Raw genomic sequence first — 20,122 nt, 5'->3', positions numbered from 1 at the left:
CTATGGTGCTGCTCTGGCAAGGTACCGAATATCCTTTTTACACCTGGACGTTGTCTCCTTGCTGTTACATCCACCTGCACAAATCCCCCTGGCTCTAAATTACTCCCTCCTCCTGAATCTTCTCTTTTGCGCTGTACGTTCCCAGAAGCCTCCATCTCCATTCCCTCTTATGTGCCCCCTCGGTTTGCTCCTCCTTCCCAGACCATCAGGTTGCTTTGCAAAATATCAAGTGCAATTTTAGAAAAGACATATTGTATTTTTTCACAGATAACAGAGATTGAATGCCAAACTGTGTTAAATGCCAAATTTCCACGTTGATGACAGAAGCCTATCTGCAAATTAACGTCTCTGCTCAGACTGTACTTTAACACCAGGACTTTACTACCAACTAGTTACCTGCAAAGCAGAGCAGGCCTCTGGTAGAGTATGAAAAGGGAAAGCCAAGAAAAGCCTCCTGGGCTTCCTCTGAAAGCCAAGCAGCTTCTCCATGGGGATGGCTGGCTCTGATGTGAAAATTTTATCTCATTCTCTGATTCCCTTAAGGCCCGTGCCGTAGTTCCGTAAAATCTCTCCCCAAATGCACTTGCATATACCTCAGTTTCTGCTGGCTCAAGAAGCCCAAGAAAAGACGCCTTAAGGTACACATAGTCGAGCTCCTACGAGCCAGCAAAGAGGATTCGGCAGCAAGGGTTAGGAAATGGATTCACCCTCATCGAGCAGCCGACAACTCGAGCGGCCACCGAGAGCGGCTCCTGCACCCAAGTGGTGGGAGTGAGGAACCTCTGCAGTGGCGGACAGGCTGGAAATCCGGCAGTATGGGAACGGAGATCTGGGAGGTACGTCACTGTTACAGGCAGTCAGAGGAGGAATTCTTTAGACTAGTTTCTTGGTGAAGGACGTGTGAAACGTTCACAGATTTGGTTGTATTCAAGGGATGCTGCATCATGCGCGTAGGTACCAGACGACACTCTGACCGTCCACTTCTGCAACAACTGAGAAAAAGCCTTCAAAAATGTAGGTTGGTAAAACTCAAATTTAATACATTCTGCAAAATGGACTCTCGCGGAGCAACAGATTCAAAACATTTGCAGCAGTTTATGCAGAAGAAATGGCTAAACACTCTGAAAAAAAATAGAGAAACTTCGATTGCTCCAGCAATTCACAGCCTAAATCAGGTACACTTTGCATGTCAGGGCACAGCAGTCCAAGCAGACCAATTACTCCTCCAGCAGAGTCACAAACACTTCTTTACTGACAAGAACATTCATCCTCAACATTCCTAAAATCTACTGGTGTGTGCAAGCTGCAGGATTTTCCTGAAAGATAGGAAGTAGTGTGTGCCTATATTTGACAATGTACAAGATAATTTATAAATCTCCCTGAAAAATAATGCTTTTCCTGGAAGTGCTTACATCAATTCAACAGCCATGCAACTTGATGGCCCAATAAATGACTTTCTAGAAAATGATTTATCTTAAAAATATTTTTATATGTATTCCAAAGGCTTATTTACAGTAAGTATAACCATTAACTCTGCAGTTAAGTACCTGGGCAGATGTGATCAGCAGACACATGTAGCGCCCAGGTTAATGCTATTTTAAGCTGCTTACAAAGTTCAAAAATCCAAGATTTTTCCTTGTTCATATGGTTCTAACATGTGTAATTGGAACAACAAACGTGTTACAGATCCAAAGAACATTAAAAGTAACAGTCAGATCTGTGTCCACGCTTGACAGGCCTTCCATCTAACAATTTACACTGTGCTTCTCACTGTAACGCATGGGCATCTAAAAAAAATGTCTGAGATTAGCAGATTCTCTTCGCTAGGTGAAACTTGATACATGAAACTCTGTAAAAACATTCACTTTTCATCGTGTTTAAAAAACAAAATTACAGCGTGTCTTGGCTGCCTTTCAAGTGCCAAATTCACATGCTGGTGGACACACCCAGCTCCCATTAAAAGCAATGGGAGCTGCGTGACACTGGCTGGCTGGCCTTCACTGAGTGAAATGAAGCAGAAAGAAAAGGAAAGGAAAAAAAAAGAAAAAAAAAAAAAAAGAAAAAAGCAGATTTTGCTAGATGCTACACAGCAACAGAGCCAGAAGTCATACTCGAGAACCCTGATTACCATCCCCTACATCTACTGTGGGGAATTAAGGCAAAAAAGGGAAGAGACAATGCCATTGATGAGAAAGGAAAGCAGGCACTAGGAAGCAGTGATATGGTGTGTCAAAGTGAGTCAATATTGGAAGAGAAGAGAATAAAAAACTGAGAGGAAAAATACTGAAAGCTACAATCGGAAAAGACAAAAGATTATATGAAGCAGAAGTAAGCAGAAATAACAGGAGATACATTGATTAGAGGCAATTTTCACATGTTAAACAACTGATTGTCAAAATATCTTTAGGAAATACACAGACACCACGTTTGCCTCAAGTAGGTATATTTACTATGGCATACAATGGCTTGAGTTGTAGTTTGATGCTGACAAAAGACAAGTCTCTTTACTCCTCATCCATCCTGGCCACAATTCACGTTTGCAGCTGCCTCAAAAAATATAATCACATAGCATTACCTACTGACACTTGGCAAAACCCAAAAGGCAGCAGTGATTATGCCCTCGGTGTTCTGAAAAGCAGAATTATTTCACAAAAGCTGTAAAAAGACTTGTGACTTGCCATACTGCAGTCTCTTGAAAAATGCACCGCTAAAGTTGCTGGCACTTACAGCATAAACCAGAAGGGTGCCATGACTGTCCCAGAATCGAACATCTCACATTTGGGTGACAACCAGCAGCTTCCCGGTGGAGCCCAGCACAGCCAACGTGGCCCTAGCTTCCCAGGGCAGTGGTGGGCTCCAAACAGGAACCTGGAATGGAAATTTGGGATAAAAAAGGGGAATGTGGAAGACAGCAAGAATGGGTGTGTACAACCTCCTGAGCCCTACTAGTACACTCTAAACTTTCCAAACACTTCAAATAGCTGAAGGACCAGATGAGATGTTTTTCCCTGTTGTTGGCCCATTTTGCATCTTCTTTAACAGGGTCCAAGCACGTCCTTACCCTTAGAATAGTAAAAGCATTCTGCAAAGGCTTCAGGTAAAACTACCTCCCAACCAAACCCATTTTCCTGACTACCAAACTCCCTTCTTCCAGGGCTCTATAAAGTCAAAGGTGTCTGACACAGCCTTATTGCCTCAAAACAGCATTTTTCAAAGTTTTAAAAAACTGACTGGTGTGAAACTACCACTAAAGGGCCCTCAGCAGTTGCACCTATGCATACATAGAGGGACCAGGCAAAAGCCCTGGTGGTGGCACTCACAAAATCCATCCAAAGGCACCAGAACCGATGGATCCACATATTGAAGGGATGAATTCACCCCCATGTCCTACAACAGCTAGAAGGAAATCAGAAGGAAAATGCAGACAGAAAAGATTGCTTTGCTTTTCAGCCCTCGGTGCCTAAGCCTCTTGCATTCTACTTCCCAGCCTCAGGTTTGGGAATAGCCATCAGCAGTCCACACCTCCCATCACTCGACAAGTACAGCCAGTCACAGAGATCTGCACCCCTGGAGGCGTGCGCCCCCCAGGAAGGATGCAAGAGGCAGAGGAGGGTCATCACGAGCTGCGGCCACAAATCTGCTCGATGTCGTAGATCTCCTTGGGACAGTCAGCAGACAAGATGAGAGGCGAATCTTCTGCTATCACAACATCATCCTCAATGCGCACACCAATGCCACGAAACCTCTCCGGGGCATTCATGTCATCTTCAGGGATATAAAGGCCTGAAGGAATTAAAAAGGGAATTAAAACATGCCACACTCTCCAGAATAACATCTTTCCCTCACCGCACCACCATGAGAACAGGGTCAGACTTTCAGCAATATAACAGAAGTTGGACCCTGAAGAAGTTTAATAAGGGAAGCCGCTCTCTTTCCTTCAATCACAGCAGCTGGTAGAAAAAGAAAGGAAAGTCTCTCTCAGTGCCTGCAGATGCTAGCATGTCGATTAAAACTTCCACAACTACAGCTAGTCCTTCTGCATTTCTTGCTCTCAATGCTCACAATGATGATTTTAACAGTGTTCTGAATAGAAAGAGAGAAGAGCCGAGCATTAAATACCAGTTTTCAGCTGACAGCTCCAAATCCAATGACAAGAAATAAAGATTCATCGTGAAATGCCTAGTTTGCAAAGACAAGTTGTGAATGCCTGTAATTGCAGGCTGCAGGGTTCACGAGACTTACGCTACCAGTGACTGGTAGTAGTTTAGTCACAGTCACACAGACCACAACACAAGTGAGTTTACTCTGCTTCTCTGCCCTGCAATTCACCTGTGCTGCTGAGGGTCAAATGCTAACAGTCTGAGTCTGCTCTGCCTTATGCTGCACAGACACTTTCTGAGAGTTAACTCCCACAGTTTGTTAGCTTGGCTATGTCTGGGAGGGAAATACGGTTTTCTAATACTGTAATGACTTTGTGAGAGGATTAAGTTAACATTTTCAAACCCTGTAATCATTCCTAATTTCAGCAAGAAAGGACCTGAATGCTTTGGTCTAAGGGACCAACTAAATATTCGATGCAATACTGTTATCCTCAGTGTTACCTGGACAAAAGTCCACCACTGACTGTACATTTTTTTACCTGGTTCAATGGTTATCACCATGCCTGGCTGGAGCGGGAGAGATCGGGATATATCTGGGGTATCATGAACATCCATGCCCAGGTAATGGCCCACATGATGCGGGCAGTACTTTCGAACAGCCTAGCAGAAGACAAAACAAGTGTTACGGAGGTAGTTAAACACAGGCCAACCCGTTGTTCCAATGCAAAAGACTGGAGAGGAGAGAGAGCAGAGTTCTGTGCTTAGCAAGCAGTCTCACTGCAATGACTAGGTCACTGGGTCTTCCAGGTATCAGAACTGGAGGGCCCTCAAAACCTAATTGTACCAGCTGGCTGTTCTGAGCATGTTGCAAACTGCCTTTCCTCCTCCCTGGCAAGAACAGCCCGAGCACATCACTACCTCAGCAGGACAGGCAAGACCTCAGTTTTTGGCTCGCTGAACTCTGCTGCCCTGACCCTTTCCATCCCTTACGCATCCAAGCCCTGTGTTGCTCCCATCATTTGACCCTGACAACTGGCAGCAGCTGCACCAGCTGCTGTGTGATGTGATGAAGCAGCCTCCTATGCACGACAGAGAGGGTGCTGTGCCAATTTCAGTCAGCAGCTACAGCAGGATTTTAACCCACCTCTACCGGGCACTGTTACTGCCTCCCCTTGCATCATCCCAATCCCCTCCCTCCAGAGGAGCTGTGTGTCAGGGGGAATCAAAGAGCCAATTCCTCCTCTGCCCCACGCTCCTCACATTCACTGGGGACTGAGCTGCAGCCGCTGATCTCATCTGGCTGTGCTGCCGCCTGCCGAGAGAAAGCGGCATGGGAGCCTCCGGTCAGGGCCGAGAACATGTGCTGTTATTGCACTGACACTGCAGGACAATTAAATCTGGCAGAAATCTGTACTGCTGCCAAAGGGATAGTTCTGCCACCTGGTTCCTGCCAGCCTTCTCGTATCTGCATCAGCAATCACACCGGTTTGCAGTGAATGGGACCAGGTGAACTTTTCCAACTGCCAAACAACCCTGTCTTGTCTGCAGGTTCGGCTCCGCAGCAGAGCAGTTCCCCAGTCCGTTCCCCAGCTCATTCTGTGAATCCCAGCAGTGACACAAAGAGGTGCAGAAGAGGCAGCAGGTGGAAAGACTGGGAAAATGGGCTGCACCTTTTGGTAGAACTGCAAATTTAGGCTATTTTAAAGCATGGAACTATGACTAATTACCTGCTGTCAGCCCTTGACACAGACTTCTGCATTAGTGCCAACGTTTCTATAGGTCCCTTCAGACTGCCTGTATTCTAAAGTATATCTACATTAATATGTAGTGCAGGCCACTGGGAATGGATCTGCAGAGTGAAATAGTAAGTGCCAAGGGGATAACATCCACACGATGCACGTGTAAGACTGAGATTTTACTTCAGATCAAATTGTGGGCTGAATGCCCATCAGGGGTTGAAACACAACTTCCAAGTTTAGCCTCATCTGAAAAAAATCCAGTTCTGTGCTGAGACCAGGCCACGACATTAATTAAAACATATTAAGTAGGGGCAATTAAAAGATTGACTTCAAAAGCACACTCCTGATCCAAACTAAAGCCCGTAATATAGCCTACGGATGCAATAGTCAGGCCTAGCGGGGAGAAGCTGGATTAAAAAACCTTCAAGTACCTTGAAGAATTGGCTCTCAGTGACACTGCTCTTTAGGATCCCCAAATCTTTCAGTTTCTGTCCAATAAGGCTCAGCATGAGGCTGTAGATATTTTCCAGACTCACACCTGGGGAGCAGAGGCTCAGACAGGACTTTTGGATGTCCAGGACAGCCTGGTATAGTTCTGCTTGAGGTTTGGTGAACCTGCAAAACATTGAGAAAAGGACCAAAGGGCATTTCTCACAATTAAGTCAGTATCTCACAATATCTCTTCTGGATAGAGATCCAGAAGCTGTTTTAGGGCCAGATTCAGTTCAGTGATGGAACAAGGAAAGTCAGAAAGGAAAGTAACTGCCTTCTTATTTGAAATACCAGACAAGGCATCACATTGGGTAGAGGCAGGGTTTCAGGTTGACTTCTTAACCCCAAATCAAATCAAGGCAATGCTACTGCTGGAAAAATAACACACTTGAGCTAAAACATGCAGGAATCAAACATGTAACCACATGGCGCAGTAAGCAACACCATACCAGCAAATTCACAACTGGCAAAGTCATGCAATTGTAAACTAAATTTCTGTTCCCCTACACACAACCAGGGTTAGCAGCAGCTGAATGCACAAGAGCCCCCTCTGCACTTAAGATATACCATAACAGTGAAAATAGCAGTGATCCCAAATATTCATGCAGTAATGAATGAGGCATCGGGGAATATAACTTCTCATACTGCCAGATTCACTTATGCAATTTGATTACTCTGAAAAACCACAGAATGGGACCTGTTCAAACTGTTCAGGAACAGGTCACACACACACATTCAAACTGTGAATTATTTAAGAGCTTCTCATATTCCTTCAAAACAGCCTCACTGCAGCAATACCTTCCATTGACGGGCCAGGTTCGTGTGATGTCACTTACGTAGCAGGAAGACTCACATCCACCGTCTAGCAAGACCAGTTCACCATCCTGGAGAACAACAGGAAAAAATGCTGTGTGGATCAGTTGCTATTAACTGAATTGATTTCTCTGTCTGAGAGCAAGAAAGGAAGTTATACAGTTATTCTTGCAAAGCAGCTGCAGAGATGTGAATCCCGTTTGCAGAACAACACCCCAGGTGCTACTGTTTATAAATAGACTACTCCAGTTGGACTGTTTCTCTTCCAGTAAATTGTGCCAGTGACTCCTTTCACTAGTGAAATGTCTCAGTGACTGAGACAGAAGTGTTTTGCAAAATAAAAAAAGTTTTTTTGAGTTACCACCATGATCACTAACAAGTAAGAAATTTAGCGTTGTCACAAGACTCAGCAAAATAACCTCTGGCAGTGTATGTCTGCTGTAAAAGCACTACTGAATAGTTTGTACCATCTTCTTTCTCTTCTGGGACCTTCTTGACTGCTCTCAAATATACTTCTGAATCTACCTGGTAATGAAAAACGGACTTTTGGAGATGTGAAACTCCATGTCAATCAAATCACTGACTGCCCATTTTCTAGAAAACAATGCAAAAAAAGAGAAAGTGCCAGGAATAAAACCAGTGCCTTGCTTTCCTCCCTTGAAGGGGCTAGCAACAACTGGAGCAATCAGAACTGTACAAACTTTGGATTAAATTCTCTACGGATTTACACTGCATGTAATTCAAGACCTTTTATAGAGATTCATTCCACAGACCAGACTGTGCCAGCAGCCACAATGTGGCATGACAAAAAATAATTCTAGTGCATTAAGGGAAAACCAGAAGCGGATGGCTTGCATTGCTTCCAGTGCTACTATCATTATGTGCAGATAAGTGCCACACACACTCACAACGTAGATAAATGAGCAGTGAGATTGTCTCACTATCACACATATAAGCCATTAGCTATCCATTTAAACTCTATTTTCAACTTTTTCAAAATAGTTGGTTCAATTATTTAAGTAAAATATGAAATTGTAGCACCTGTCCTTGTCCAAGCAATTAAACAAGCTGAGTAACAATTTACTGGCTAAAGGAGTCCAGCCTGTGTTTTCATTGTTCGGTGAGTGCCTTCTTATGTTACACAGCTTTTTCTCTTTTTTTAAAGAGGAGTCTACTAAGCAGTGGACTGTACACACCTGGCCATATGAAACCTTTAGATTCCTTCCAAATCAGATACCTTGTCAGCCTATTTGGCAACAAGAACTGTAAGAGGCAGCTCACAAAGGAGGAGTCAAGTTTGTGTGTTTAACCTCCTACTTACCTGTTTAGAAAGAGCAAGTGACAGTATCTAACAGAACAACTTTAACAGGAGCAGCTGGAGTTACGTGTGCATGCCTGACCTTGGATGACAGTACAACAAAGCTTCTTTCTGCCCCAAACAGCCTGTCATATCTTTTGTATGTGTGTCCCTGCAGATCATTTCAAGGTCTGCTTACGTGCCAGCTTCAAAACAAGACAATGCTAGCAGGAAAAGTTTCCTCCTATATTAACATTAAGGGAAAATATGCTCCACTGAGATGAAAATTGTGAATACAGCAGTGGGGTTACACTGCTTCTCAGAATACTTCTCTGAATCTAGAGCTGTTTTATCAGGAGAGCTGGAAAGGGTTCAGTTCAATAGTAGGAATCTTCAAAATAAGGCAGATTCATTAATTTACCTACAACTATTTAATTCACCTCTCTCAAGATTTAATGCTAGTCCTTTCCTTCCTTGTTCCTCTTCCCTGCTTTTTTGGCCTACATGGAGTCTGGAATGCATTTCAGCTTAGCCAGAGAAGGAAGGCATTTTTGCACCTTAGGTTGCAAAGCAAGGCCAAGCAATGCAAGTGGCAGCAGAAGGCCCCGGAGTGCCTTAACTCTCTCTGCTGCAGTGGTCCCTCTCTTCTGTGAGGCTGCCAATTCACCCAGCACTGCACACTACAGGACAGGAACATGGTGCAGGAGCAGCCATGCTTGCTAAATGAAGTATTTGGAAGCTTGTTTTCAAGTCCTTGCACTCTGCAGAAAATACAGCAGCAAGTGTAAAGAGGAGAGAAAGAGACTAGAAGGAGTGAAGTTAATCTGTCACTGTCAGTAAAGCTTACCAGGGAGAATTCCTTTCCCCTGCTAACTTGAAAACATTTAAGTGTTTTGATCTGCTCAGCCAAAATGGAGATCAGCATGGGGATGCATATGGGGACAGCGTGTCCCAGAAACGCATTTAAAGTAACTGGACAGCATATGGTTTACCTTGATGAGCTGATTGTTCTTCACATAGTGCAAAGTGTTTGATCTATTGCCACCAGCTACAACAGGGGGGTAGGCCAAGATATCAGCACCACGAGCCCGGCACTCAAATTCAAACTGGAAAACAGATTCAGAGAGGAGAAAACAGTTAGTGCTGCTGATTACTTGCCCTGGGGCTATTATAATTCACGTCCTACAAGTCTTTTCTTACTTTGTATGACACAAAGTGACATTGCAGAGTGAATTCATTACATGAAAACAGCCTAGAAGTTTTCCCAGAACTCTGGAGAAAATAATACAGAGCTATCCACTTTTCAAGAAGAGGTTTTAAACCTGCATCCAATCTCATGGAAGCTCTCGATGGTGCAAGTTGTTCAATACAGTATCAAACATTCATGATGTTGCCATAAATCAATGCGAGGATTTGCTCTGCTACAAGATAATGCTCTTAGTTGCCATACAACTTTGCAGATCGACTAAGATCCTAAATGCCAGCAAGACAACAGGTGTGTTTTGCTGTTGTCTTTTAAAATTACAGACTACCTGCATATTTACAGCAGTATATACTTTTAAGACCCTGTCCAATAAGAAGGTTAAGAAAGTATGTGCTAGCTGCATCTCTGAGCAATAAATAAGTAAATCTTTTTCTTTTTTTTTCCCCCAAAAGTTCAAGATTTTTACCTTCCTTCAGTGATGAAGCAGATGAAAGCATCAAAATGAATAAACTTATGTCTATAAAGCCCCTCTATATCCTCAATATATTACTAACATATCACTAACAGATCTTTTCTATAATTAGCAAAAACACGTGGGACAGAGCACTTCAGGATTCCTATATGTAGTAAGGTAGATTTTACTATCCTGAAGAAGAGTGAAAAATTGAGCTGTGAAATCCATTTAAACTAAAATTATTTTCTTTACACATTAGACATACTGCTCATTGCCATGTCAGCACAGGCCCATCTATGTCAGAATTGAGGGTCAAATCCTGCTGATGTTCCTCAAATACTCATCTCACTGCAATTCCTCATGTGATTCCTTAGCAAATGTGCAAGCAAATTAGTGTTTATTTTGTAACTGAGAGGTGCCTACATTGCTTAAAGACAGTTGTGGTAATCCAGTGCAGTGAGAGGCTACAGTCAAGAGGCGGAGGCTTTACAAATAGTTGTTACACCTCCTTATATTTTGTACAATACAATTGTTTTCTAGAATAAGATCATAACTATCTCTGATTGTTTAGCAGGTTTTGTAGTTAAATACATTAGAAAAAGATATCAATAGCAGATAAACTTTGACAACTGATACGTTCCTTCAATAAGGGTGGGAGAAGTACTGCTAAAGAATTCCCCATGCTGACCTTACTCTGAAAGCTGCCACAAAAGCAGACACCACAGCTGCTGACAAGCTATACATTAATTAGATACGCCCCTCTCCAGATGTGGAAGGTGAGAATGTGCACAAAAGAAAGAAAGTTCACTAAAATGGTAACGCACAGTCATTGAGACAAACAACCACCCAGGAAGAACTCCTTCAGTAATTGAAAGTTAGCTTTTTTTTTTTTTTGTTCTTCCACGCAGCTCCAGCTTTTTTATCACAATTGCCTTGGTGATAGTCTGTAAAATTGTAAAATGGACAGTAGAAAACAGGCTGCATTTGATTTACATGGTTAACAATATCACACACCTTAAAGAAGTAACTTCTTGAATCTCACAATGCTGTATTAAGCAAATAGCAGATAATTGCAACATAAAAGTATCTTATCTTACTACTTTTCCCAGTTATTATCTGTTGTATGAATTGTCATCTACAGCAAGTTATTTTTCTTGCAGATATGTGCATAGTCTCTTTGTATGTTCAGCAAGGAGAGGAAGATCCAAATTCTAACTCAGGGTAAGTGGAAATGGTAAAAATAAACAAACAAACAAAAACTCTACTGAAATCTTATGTTCAAGCTCAGGATTTTCCATTTATTAGCCTAGTATTTCTCCAGAGCAATCAGACTGCTTAGATAAGGCACACTTTGAACTCTTGTCCATGAGATATGCTCACAGCTCACCCAAACACAGCCGCAGCCAACCTCTCTTTTACAATTATTCCGGAATTAGTTGTTAAATTTTGTCTCCCTTTAACCCTTCTCTTCAGTCCTCCTCACTCTTCTCCCATGTTTTTTTGTTTGCTTTTTCTTCCACATTGCAACTTCCCCCACACCAACTGTGTACTCCTTAAATCAAATTTTCACTCAGTAGCTTCCCGCCATCACTGGTAGAATTACTTTGTGCCTCAAGATGCTCTGAAGAATTAGGCCAGCATATTCAAAGAGGCTAGAGAACAGCCTTACTTTTCAGTTACTTTAAAACAAACAAACACTTTTCTTTTTTATGCCTTTAAAGGCACATTAACCCTTTCTGGAGCTTTGGCTTCAACTTCACTGCTCCTTGGAAATAAAGATAACAAACAAAAAAGACCTCCAGGAAGAATATTTTATCCTCAGTGTCAGAACACTGAACACTGGGACCAGTCCATACGTGAGAGTAAGAATCTAATATGGCTACATGGTACAAGATATATATCCATAGGGGTGGAAGCAAGTTTTTATTATTATAGGTCCCAAATTCAGAATCTGTTGACATCTCCCAGCACACTCGAAAACAATCTGCTGCAACACTGACTTAGGTCAAAGGAGTTGTCCAAAGAAGACTGCAGTTCCAGTTTGAGGAGAGTCCAGGGAGTCTAAGGAGATGTGAGAGTTGGGTGAAGGAGAAATATGCTACAGTGGGAGGCACATCATAGGGAGATCTGAAATTCCTAGTTTCCTGGAAGAATAAAAATAATCTGGTCCTTCTATCTCACTCCCAACAATGACATACTCACCTTTGCATACAGAAAGGCTTCATCCACCAGAGATTTGCTGGCAAACATTGTCTCTATGAAAGCCTACAAAAAAAGCAGGGCCTTTCGGTTAGTAAAGGAGCCTGAACTTGAGAGAAATTCTTTTTTGTTATCCGTTCTCTTTTGGGGAATGCCTAAAATGAGCTGATTCCTTGAAAACAATGGGATAAATGGGGAAGAAAATGTCATAAGAAGAGTGGAAGCTGGGGAGAGAGTATAGGGCAACCCCTGTTCCTGAATATATAGTACTTTAAAACAGTCTAACAGCTACTGGCTCATCTTGGCTTACACTAATTGAAAGAAGTTCCATTAATTGAGAGAAGCAAGTGGTCCAAACAGTCTTCCTGTTTCTCCTTGTCATGTGGAGGGAGCTGAGCTCAGCCAATAGCTGAGAGACAGCAGCTCAGTAACTAAGATTAGACCTTATCCTTCCAACCTACCTCACCCTATCACCACCCCTCTCCCCTTTCTAATTTAAAGGAATGCATTGGTTTATTTTGGGAGCAGTTCATTTTGAGCACAACTGCATACCTCTGCTGTCACCCGTCCAGCTATCTTCATCCTTTCAATCTCTGCAGGAGATTTGATCAGCCGAAGGTTTTGCACTAGACGTCGGATGCCCTGGATATGATTTTTGCTGCGAGCTTTTATCTCAGCCAGGGGCTGCATATAGTCAGAGTGCAGCTCTTTATGCACTGGTTTAGTCAAGTCGTACCACACCATGCTTGACTCACCTGGAATACAAAACAAAAGCTGACGCAGAAGAAGATAAATTTAGAAATTTCCTCCCTACTTCCTCCCTATACTGAACAAAATCGTTCCTCCTAAACTAGACCTGTTGCTACATTTGAGAAGATAATTTCCTTTGAATCTGCATTTATAGGCCATATATATCCTTTCACAGAAGAATAGAGCTCTCTTCAAAACCTGGAAAATTAGCAATGCATAACATGTAAGATTTGACAAATCCCCACTTGTATGCAAATACTGGGTTTTGTGATCAGCACGGATTTTGTATGGATTAATTTAGGATCTGTGTATCAAAGCCGCACTTGTAGAGGTAAGCAAGCCGCCGCATTGCAGTGGCGCACACTCTGAATCATTCTCTCATTTAGCCTGTCCCCTCTGCTGCAAGGCACGTCACCCACTGCATGGAATCACGGTCGTTATCAACCATGCTTCAAAATATCTTTGGGGAACAACTGCTTATTTCAGCCATTTAGAGATGAACTTACTGAGGACAAGCGCATTTACCAGTGTGAAAATTTATTTAGAACATCAGAGCTCGCACCCACATTGCCCCACAGGAGCATTTTAAGTGGGAATGAGTAGAAAAGCCACACAGAGTCACAGCTGAGGCCCACCTAGACCCTCTATCTTTGGTGACAGTAACCATTAGCAGGTGCTCACAAAAAGTCTCTAAGAAACAGGGTATTAGTGGAAAATTATTTCTCCTAGCACATCCTCCTTGCTTTTGGTCTCTTCACGTCAATGCTCCATCTTCATAACTGAGTAACTGCTTTTCACGGAACTAAAAGCTTTTGACTCCATTTATACTTCTGATGCTCCAAACCTCTCATGAATGATCTACAGTTTAAAACTTAAAAGGTGCGAAAACCTGCCACCTGACCATTTCATTCAGTGTTCCCTTTTGATTGTAGCTAGCGTAAAATAGTGACTAATCATTCCTACTCACCCTCTTTGTGCTTTCTATAACCACACACCTCTCACACCTTACACATTGTTTTCTGTTTCAAGCAGAGCAAGTTTGTCTACTGTCTATCTCATAGAGAATCCATATTTATGATCATTCTTGTTGCCCTTTCTGTGTCTTTATTTTCAATATATCTTTCTTTGAAACAAAATACCTAGAATCAGAGACAGAATTTAAGACTCCAGCACTCACTAGTCTGTGTAATCCCCCAAGCTCTTGCCCTTTTTATATTGTCATAAGCTTCCAGCTTCATTTCATAATACATACAAATTCACCCTGGGTTGTAAGTATTGAGGCTACATGGTGACGTAGGATGCACAAGAACACATCTAAAGAACAGTAATGTTTGTGTTTCAAGAATACCTCAACAGCTAGCTAACAAAGGTGAGGGGACTAACAAGATCTTGTGATGGATCATTTTTCAGAGTCTATTATGAACAAAATTCCTTTAAGTTTCCCATGCTTCATCTGGTTCTGGCTCCATCAGCAAAAAGACACACCTAAAACAGTAACATGGCCTGCCAGGTTGTCTTGTTTATTATATTCCTTACTTTTCACCAGCAGCCACATGGGTACTCAAGAGGTTTAGAGTGGAGGAAAAACTATTATTTTCAAAAGTATGTTTCCATTATTATCTCTCAAGAAGCTAACAAATATTTGGTTCTGTAATAAAGATGGGGCACAGCTGAGCTCAGTGTGTTCAAGAATGCTTTGAGAAAATGAGATGGCTTAATACTCCATTTTTCATAGAGGAATCCGATATGCAGTGACAAGACAACCGCTCACACAGCACAGACAGAACCTGTCAGAGAAGCTGTTTTGCATCACCTCACTGGGATTACAAAGTAAATGTAATGTACATGGAAGATGCCAGCCTAAATGAAATTTTCTATGAACAGATCAAATACAGAATTGGCAGAAACAGCAGAACAAGCCTCCTACTTGTGCAGACCACCTCTCCATTAGCAATTATTCTTACTGGGATTATGTGGGACAAAAGGTGGGAAATTCACTGTGGCAAGCTATAGATGTCTAAGTTAGATGCCTAACTTAAGAACCTGCAACTTTTCTACAGTCAGTCAACACAGAGAAAGTATCTTAAAGCACCTACAGGAAACCCTCCTCTTTTCCACAGACACTAGCAGCAATACAGGCTCCCTAATTGGGTATTCAAGGGAGATGCTTCACCTAGTTAGTACCCAGATACATCCCAGAACTGTTACGATGTTCAGACCCTGCAACCCATTTCTCACCTCATCCCCCCTCCATTTTCTGTTACCTTTCAGCTTGGCCACCAAGTGCCTGAACTCCTCTATAGTGTAAGCTTCATCTACTCCTGTGAGAGCAACAGCCCCATCTGTGCCTGACCTGGGCCCGTCCCACAGCTCTCGTCTCGGATCTCTCCGGGGCACAAAGAGGATGGCCTTGTGGGAGGGCAGCGCTTTGTCGGGAAGGCTCTGCAGCACCAGGATGCTGTCAGGCTCCTGGAAGCCGCAGAGGTACAGGAAGTTAGTGTCCTGGTGGAAAACATAAGGGATGTCATTGCTCATGTAGTACGTGGGATTTGATAGCAGAATCACTGTGTGGTCCACTCCTTCACAGTCCTGGGCTTCCTTCTGGATCAACGCCATCAGTTTGTGTCGGCGAAGAGCATATTCCACCTGTGACAATCCTGGGGTTACCTCCCCTGTGAACAAAAACCAAATCAGACCAAGAAATTCAAGGCACTTATGATATTTTACTAATCGCAATGCCTGTTTCCTGACTCCTTCCTGATGCCTTTCATACACATGGCTTCATTGTGGCCCTTTCCACAATCAGTCTTTCCATCACTGTCTCCTACACCACTTCAGCTCCCATCCCTACAGCACATCCTCGCTCATTCTGCTCCACCATCATGCAAAGGGAGAGACTTATTTTAAACAGAAGCCAGATTTTCTGTTTTATGTTTCTGTGCAAAGGCAGAAATCACAGAACCTGGTAGATTTAGACAACCCAGAGCATTCAGTGAATAAAACTTTGGAAGAAACAAATTTCAGATAGATAAGGAAAAATGGGGAAGGGACAAGGCAAACTGAACTTTGGCTGCTGAAAACTGATGTTTTTTTTTTATGGCATCTGGACATTGAACAGAAGATTACCTCCTCAGGCTGAGCACAGATCTCCTCAGATAAAGCCAAAATGTCTATTCAAATACACGCTAAGTCAACTCACAAAGTAACTAGTTCTAAGCTCTAAGGGGCAGACTGTTACTGGGAGGTGATTCAGAAACACAGAGGTTGTCCCTGCAGAGTACAACCAGTCACAGGATTCCAAGCAGAAAGAAACCACGACCTGCAGGCTGGCATCAGAACCTCTGATTAAAGGAAGGAATCTTCTCCAGGGAAGATGCAGCTGCTCTCGATAATTAACAATTTGGATTTTTCAAAAGCTAAGTACTGTATTTCCAATGACTCTAACTAAACAAATCATATTTTAGATGAAGGTATGTTTCATATTGCTCCAGTTACAAAGGGCATGAAGTACAGCCATCGAAAGACTCACCAAAACAAGACTGAAGTCAAAAAAAAAAAAAAACAACCAGCAACAGACTAAGTATGTATTTTTTTAAATGTGAGACTCCTTACCTATGCTATAAATCAATGCATGAGCCTTAATCGGTGCTTTGGCTAATATCTTATTTTAGCATGGATTGAATTTTTATACTGTTAAATTCTAGTTTCATGTTATTTAACGTATTGACAATTCTAGAAAAAAAAATGGCTTGTAAATGGATTCTTGCAGAAGTGGGGTGGGAAATAAAGTTTTATGCAGAATGTTTTTCTCTGACAGAAGAGTTTAAAGAAAACACATTTTGTTTGCATTACACTTTACACCTTGGTATTTGGTGTAAAAGTAATTTATTTATTTATTTTTATCTGTAGATCTACAAATGCCATAGAACACAGAAGCTGTTTTAGTGGAATCTGATCCCACATTTCATTACGCTACAAATTTCCTAGCCTCCACTGCATGCCAGCCAGCTAACTACTGCAAACAGTCCAGTCAAGTTTAGAAGTAGGTTTCCTTCCAGTTGAGAGGCGTGGAATTCTCTTTGCCTTAAAGACATTTTCTTTTAAAAACAATAATTACAATAAATCAATGTCTTATTATTTTAAGGAAAACAACACTCCTTTATTAAAAGGAAAATTACTATGAACAGCTAGGGTTCTTCTCTGGTATTTCAGTTCTGAGTACTTTCAAAGTGTCTCATTTACTGTGAACTGTTCATCGGTGCCTTGAGCAACCTGATCTAATATTGAAGTTAGCTCTGCTTTGAGCAGAGAGTGGACCTGGTAATGTCCTGAGGGCCCTTCTGACCTGAATTATCCTACAACTAAACATCTAAGTATACGGTTATATACTCATCTGTTCTCTCTGTATACATACCTATGAAAAAAGAACACAAACTCAGAATATTTTCCTGGACATATTCAAGAATATATTTTTATTTTCAATTGAAAAAAATGTTATCACTGTCACCTCATATCTACAAACTCATTTTCACTACTTCATAAATGTGCACAACCTCACCGTCTGTTTTATTGCTACCTTTTAACTTCATAGAGACTTGTCTCTTTTTCTTCTCTTCCTCACAGTTTGAACACTCTTCTAAAGAGGACGTTCTTTAGACAACTGGTGACCAGCTCTCAGTAAGTCTCTCCCCAGTCTCCCTTCATGAATAGGGGCCTTTATTTTGTGACTCACAAGACATTGGATATGAATTATTCTGGTTATTTCAGCTTACACAAAGAATTCTCCCTTCTTCATATAAAACAGACTGTATTTGCAGGACAATGAGCTCACAAGTTGCTGCTGCCGTGAAAGATCTACAGGACTTAAGTCAGTGATGACAAGCAGTCTGATGAGAAGGTAGAAAGCTAACATGCAAAGCCTGTTTTTGGAATCAGTATCACCTCAGACAATGAAATTAAATACTAGATATAATTACTGCCTACTGAAGCTAATCATGAACATCTGAAATCACCCATATGATGCAACGGATCAATGCTCTGTCCTAGACATCTCAGAAAAGCAGAGAAAAGACAAAATGCCAGCGATGAGCTGATACTGAGAGTGAACCTAACCTGGTTTGAGAAGGTGTGGGTGTGTGAAGGGGCTGGGCTGGCCCAAATACCGGTTTGGAATCTTCTTCTGCTGGGCGGGCTGGATGGAAAATCTTCGGAGCGCACATGACTTGCAAACTAGAGGAAAAGAAACGCACCGTGTCAAGGTAAAAGATCTTTCCAGGCAGCAAACTGCAGAATTACACTCCAGTCATCTTACTCTTTGTAGCATTCATTCACCTTGTATCACAAAATTTGCCTCAACTTTTGAATCTGTTGCATACCTTGCGAGCTTACAAAACAACATGCACAGAACTCAACTAACGACCAAATATTTGTAAAACAGATTGAAAGAAATTAGCGTAATGACAATGAAACCTGGCACTCCAGCAAGAAAACAGAAAGCGGTGTTACATGCACATGCCTGCTCTTTGTGCAGAAGATGCACCCAGCACCGTCCCCACCCCCTGCTTCCCTCTGGCAGCAGAGGGCTCGAAGCGATCCTTCCCACCTGCGTATCGCTGTTTCTTGACTACACCTTCAAAGATCGCTCTGAACATGAATGTGTTCTGTGAACGTGGAACAACTGGGGGATTTTCAAGGCCTCTACAGTCCTTTTGTTACTAACAACGCCACTAAGACGTCACCAAGTTGCAGATATTTTGTTCCTGTATGAAGGATGCTTGAGGTTCCGTGTTCCTGTATTTAATTGACGGTAGCAGCGGCCAAGTTGAAAACGGTTCCTCAGCAGTGTCGCTGTGTATCCCATTTCCACTCCCACCAACTGCTCGTGCAGCCAAAGCAGGCAGTTTTTAAAGAGAATTTGGGAGCTGGGGGAGCACACAGCAAGACAAAAGCTGCAATTAAATACTGGTGTCACAAACTGCACCGACTTCGGATTTCTCAGTCCCACAGCTTTCTTTCACAGCTGAAGAATTGCTGATGCCTAGCTGCAAATTATCTAGCACATGGAGGGAGATGATAGTGGGTTTCCTAACATCGAACAGCTGATGCTTCAGACACTGCCTTTCATGTCACTTGCCACGTGCCTACTACAAAACCAATTCACGCTGCCATAGCGTAGATAGTCTTGGATTCTCAGCACAAATGATAATCAACTTTTCAGTAGCAGAAGCAAGCATAAAGCATGGACATGAGCTGAGCAGCTGCCTGCCTCTCAGGGCGATGGGACGTGGGTCTGTGGCAGAACCGTACGCCTTGGGAGTTGTGTGAGCTGCCTAGCCACTAATTGGGTATTACTTACACAGGACAAATGATAGGCACAGCATAAAGCATTCAGTGCGTGATGATTGACAGGAGGAACAGTCTGGGGCTGCAGGCAGGGAGGGCTGATTACAGTTTTAACGACAGAAAACGAGAGGTTTTGCAGAGACTCTACCCCCCTCCACCCCCCCAAGCAGGCAGCGAGCTGAGGGACCACAACAGGCACTCAATAAAGCGACACCCTCAACAGCTGGGGCAGCTTTCCAACGTGGTGCTTTATTTTCCACACAACACCCCGTTCCCCCGGCGGGCCCAGGGCCACGTCCCACGGAGCCGGGACCTGAGCCATCCTCCCCCTTACCCCCTCCCCACCATCCTCAGCGCCCGGGGCCGGCGGCAGGGGCTGGGGGGGCTCCGCATCGAGGACCCTCTGACCTGGGGAGCCGCGCCAGCCCCTCACCGCCGCCCACAGGAGCCTCCGCATGGCCGAGGGCCGGCACCAGCGCGGGGCTCCGCCACCCGCCCGCCCACCAAGGGGCCTTCCCCGCCGCGTCGCGGCGCCGTCACACCGCCGACAGGCGGCCCCGCACCGCCTGAGGAGCTGCCCGCACGAAGGGCGCCCGGCGAGCGGCGCTGCCACAGGAGGGCAAGCAGCGGGGAGCAGCGCGGCGGCGGCGGCCGCCCTGAGGCGCAGCGCTGCACCTCAGGGCGGCCGCCGGCCGTTTAACGGCCACCCCGCTTCTAGAACGTTCCGCCCGC

General features: G+C 43.4%; 1 protein-coding gene across 4 annotated transcripts; it reads right to left on the bottom strand.

Annotated features, from left to right (window-relative positions):
* Nucleotides 1-1,005: 1,005 nt before the first annotated feature.
* On the bottom strand, nt 1,006-20,097 carry XPNPEP3 (X-prolyl aminopeptidase 3). Of its 4 annotated transcripts, none has more exons than XM_082771410.1 (10): nt 19,799-20,097; nt 18,161-18,277; nt 15,313-15,720; nt 12,851-13,053; nt 12,302-12,364; nt 9,434-9,547; nt 7,130-7,215; nt 6,271-6,454; nt 4,640-4,760; nt 1,006-3,783 (listed from the first exon to the last, which is right to left on the bottom strand). In XM_082771410.1, exons 1-10 carry the CDS (start codon nt 19,845-19,847, stop codon nt 3,617-3,619), a joined length of 1,512 nt encoding a protein of 503 aa, XP_082627536.1. In that variant the 5' UTR covers nt 19,848-20,097; the 3' UTR covers nt 1,006-3,616. The 4 variants fall into 4 exon arrangements, with proteins under 4 accessions (XP_082627536.1, XP_082627538.1, XP_082627537.1 ...); XM_082771412.1 differs by having other exon boundaries at nt 19,824-20,097; XM_082771411.1 differs by having other exon boundaries at nt 19,725-19,824.
* Nucleotides 20,098-20,122: the final 25 nt, after the last annotated feature.

This window comes from Aythya marila (assembly GCF_965140915.1).
Source record: "Aythya marila genome assembly, chromosome: 1".
In the NCBI taxonomy this organism is placed as follows: Eukaryota; Metazoa; Chordata; class Aves; order Anseriformes; family Anatidae; genus Aythya; species Aythya marila.
The sequence above is the reverse complement of the archived record's forward strand: the minus strand, read 5'-3'. Positions and strand labels throughout refer to the sequence as shown.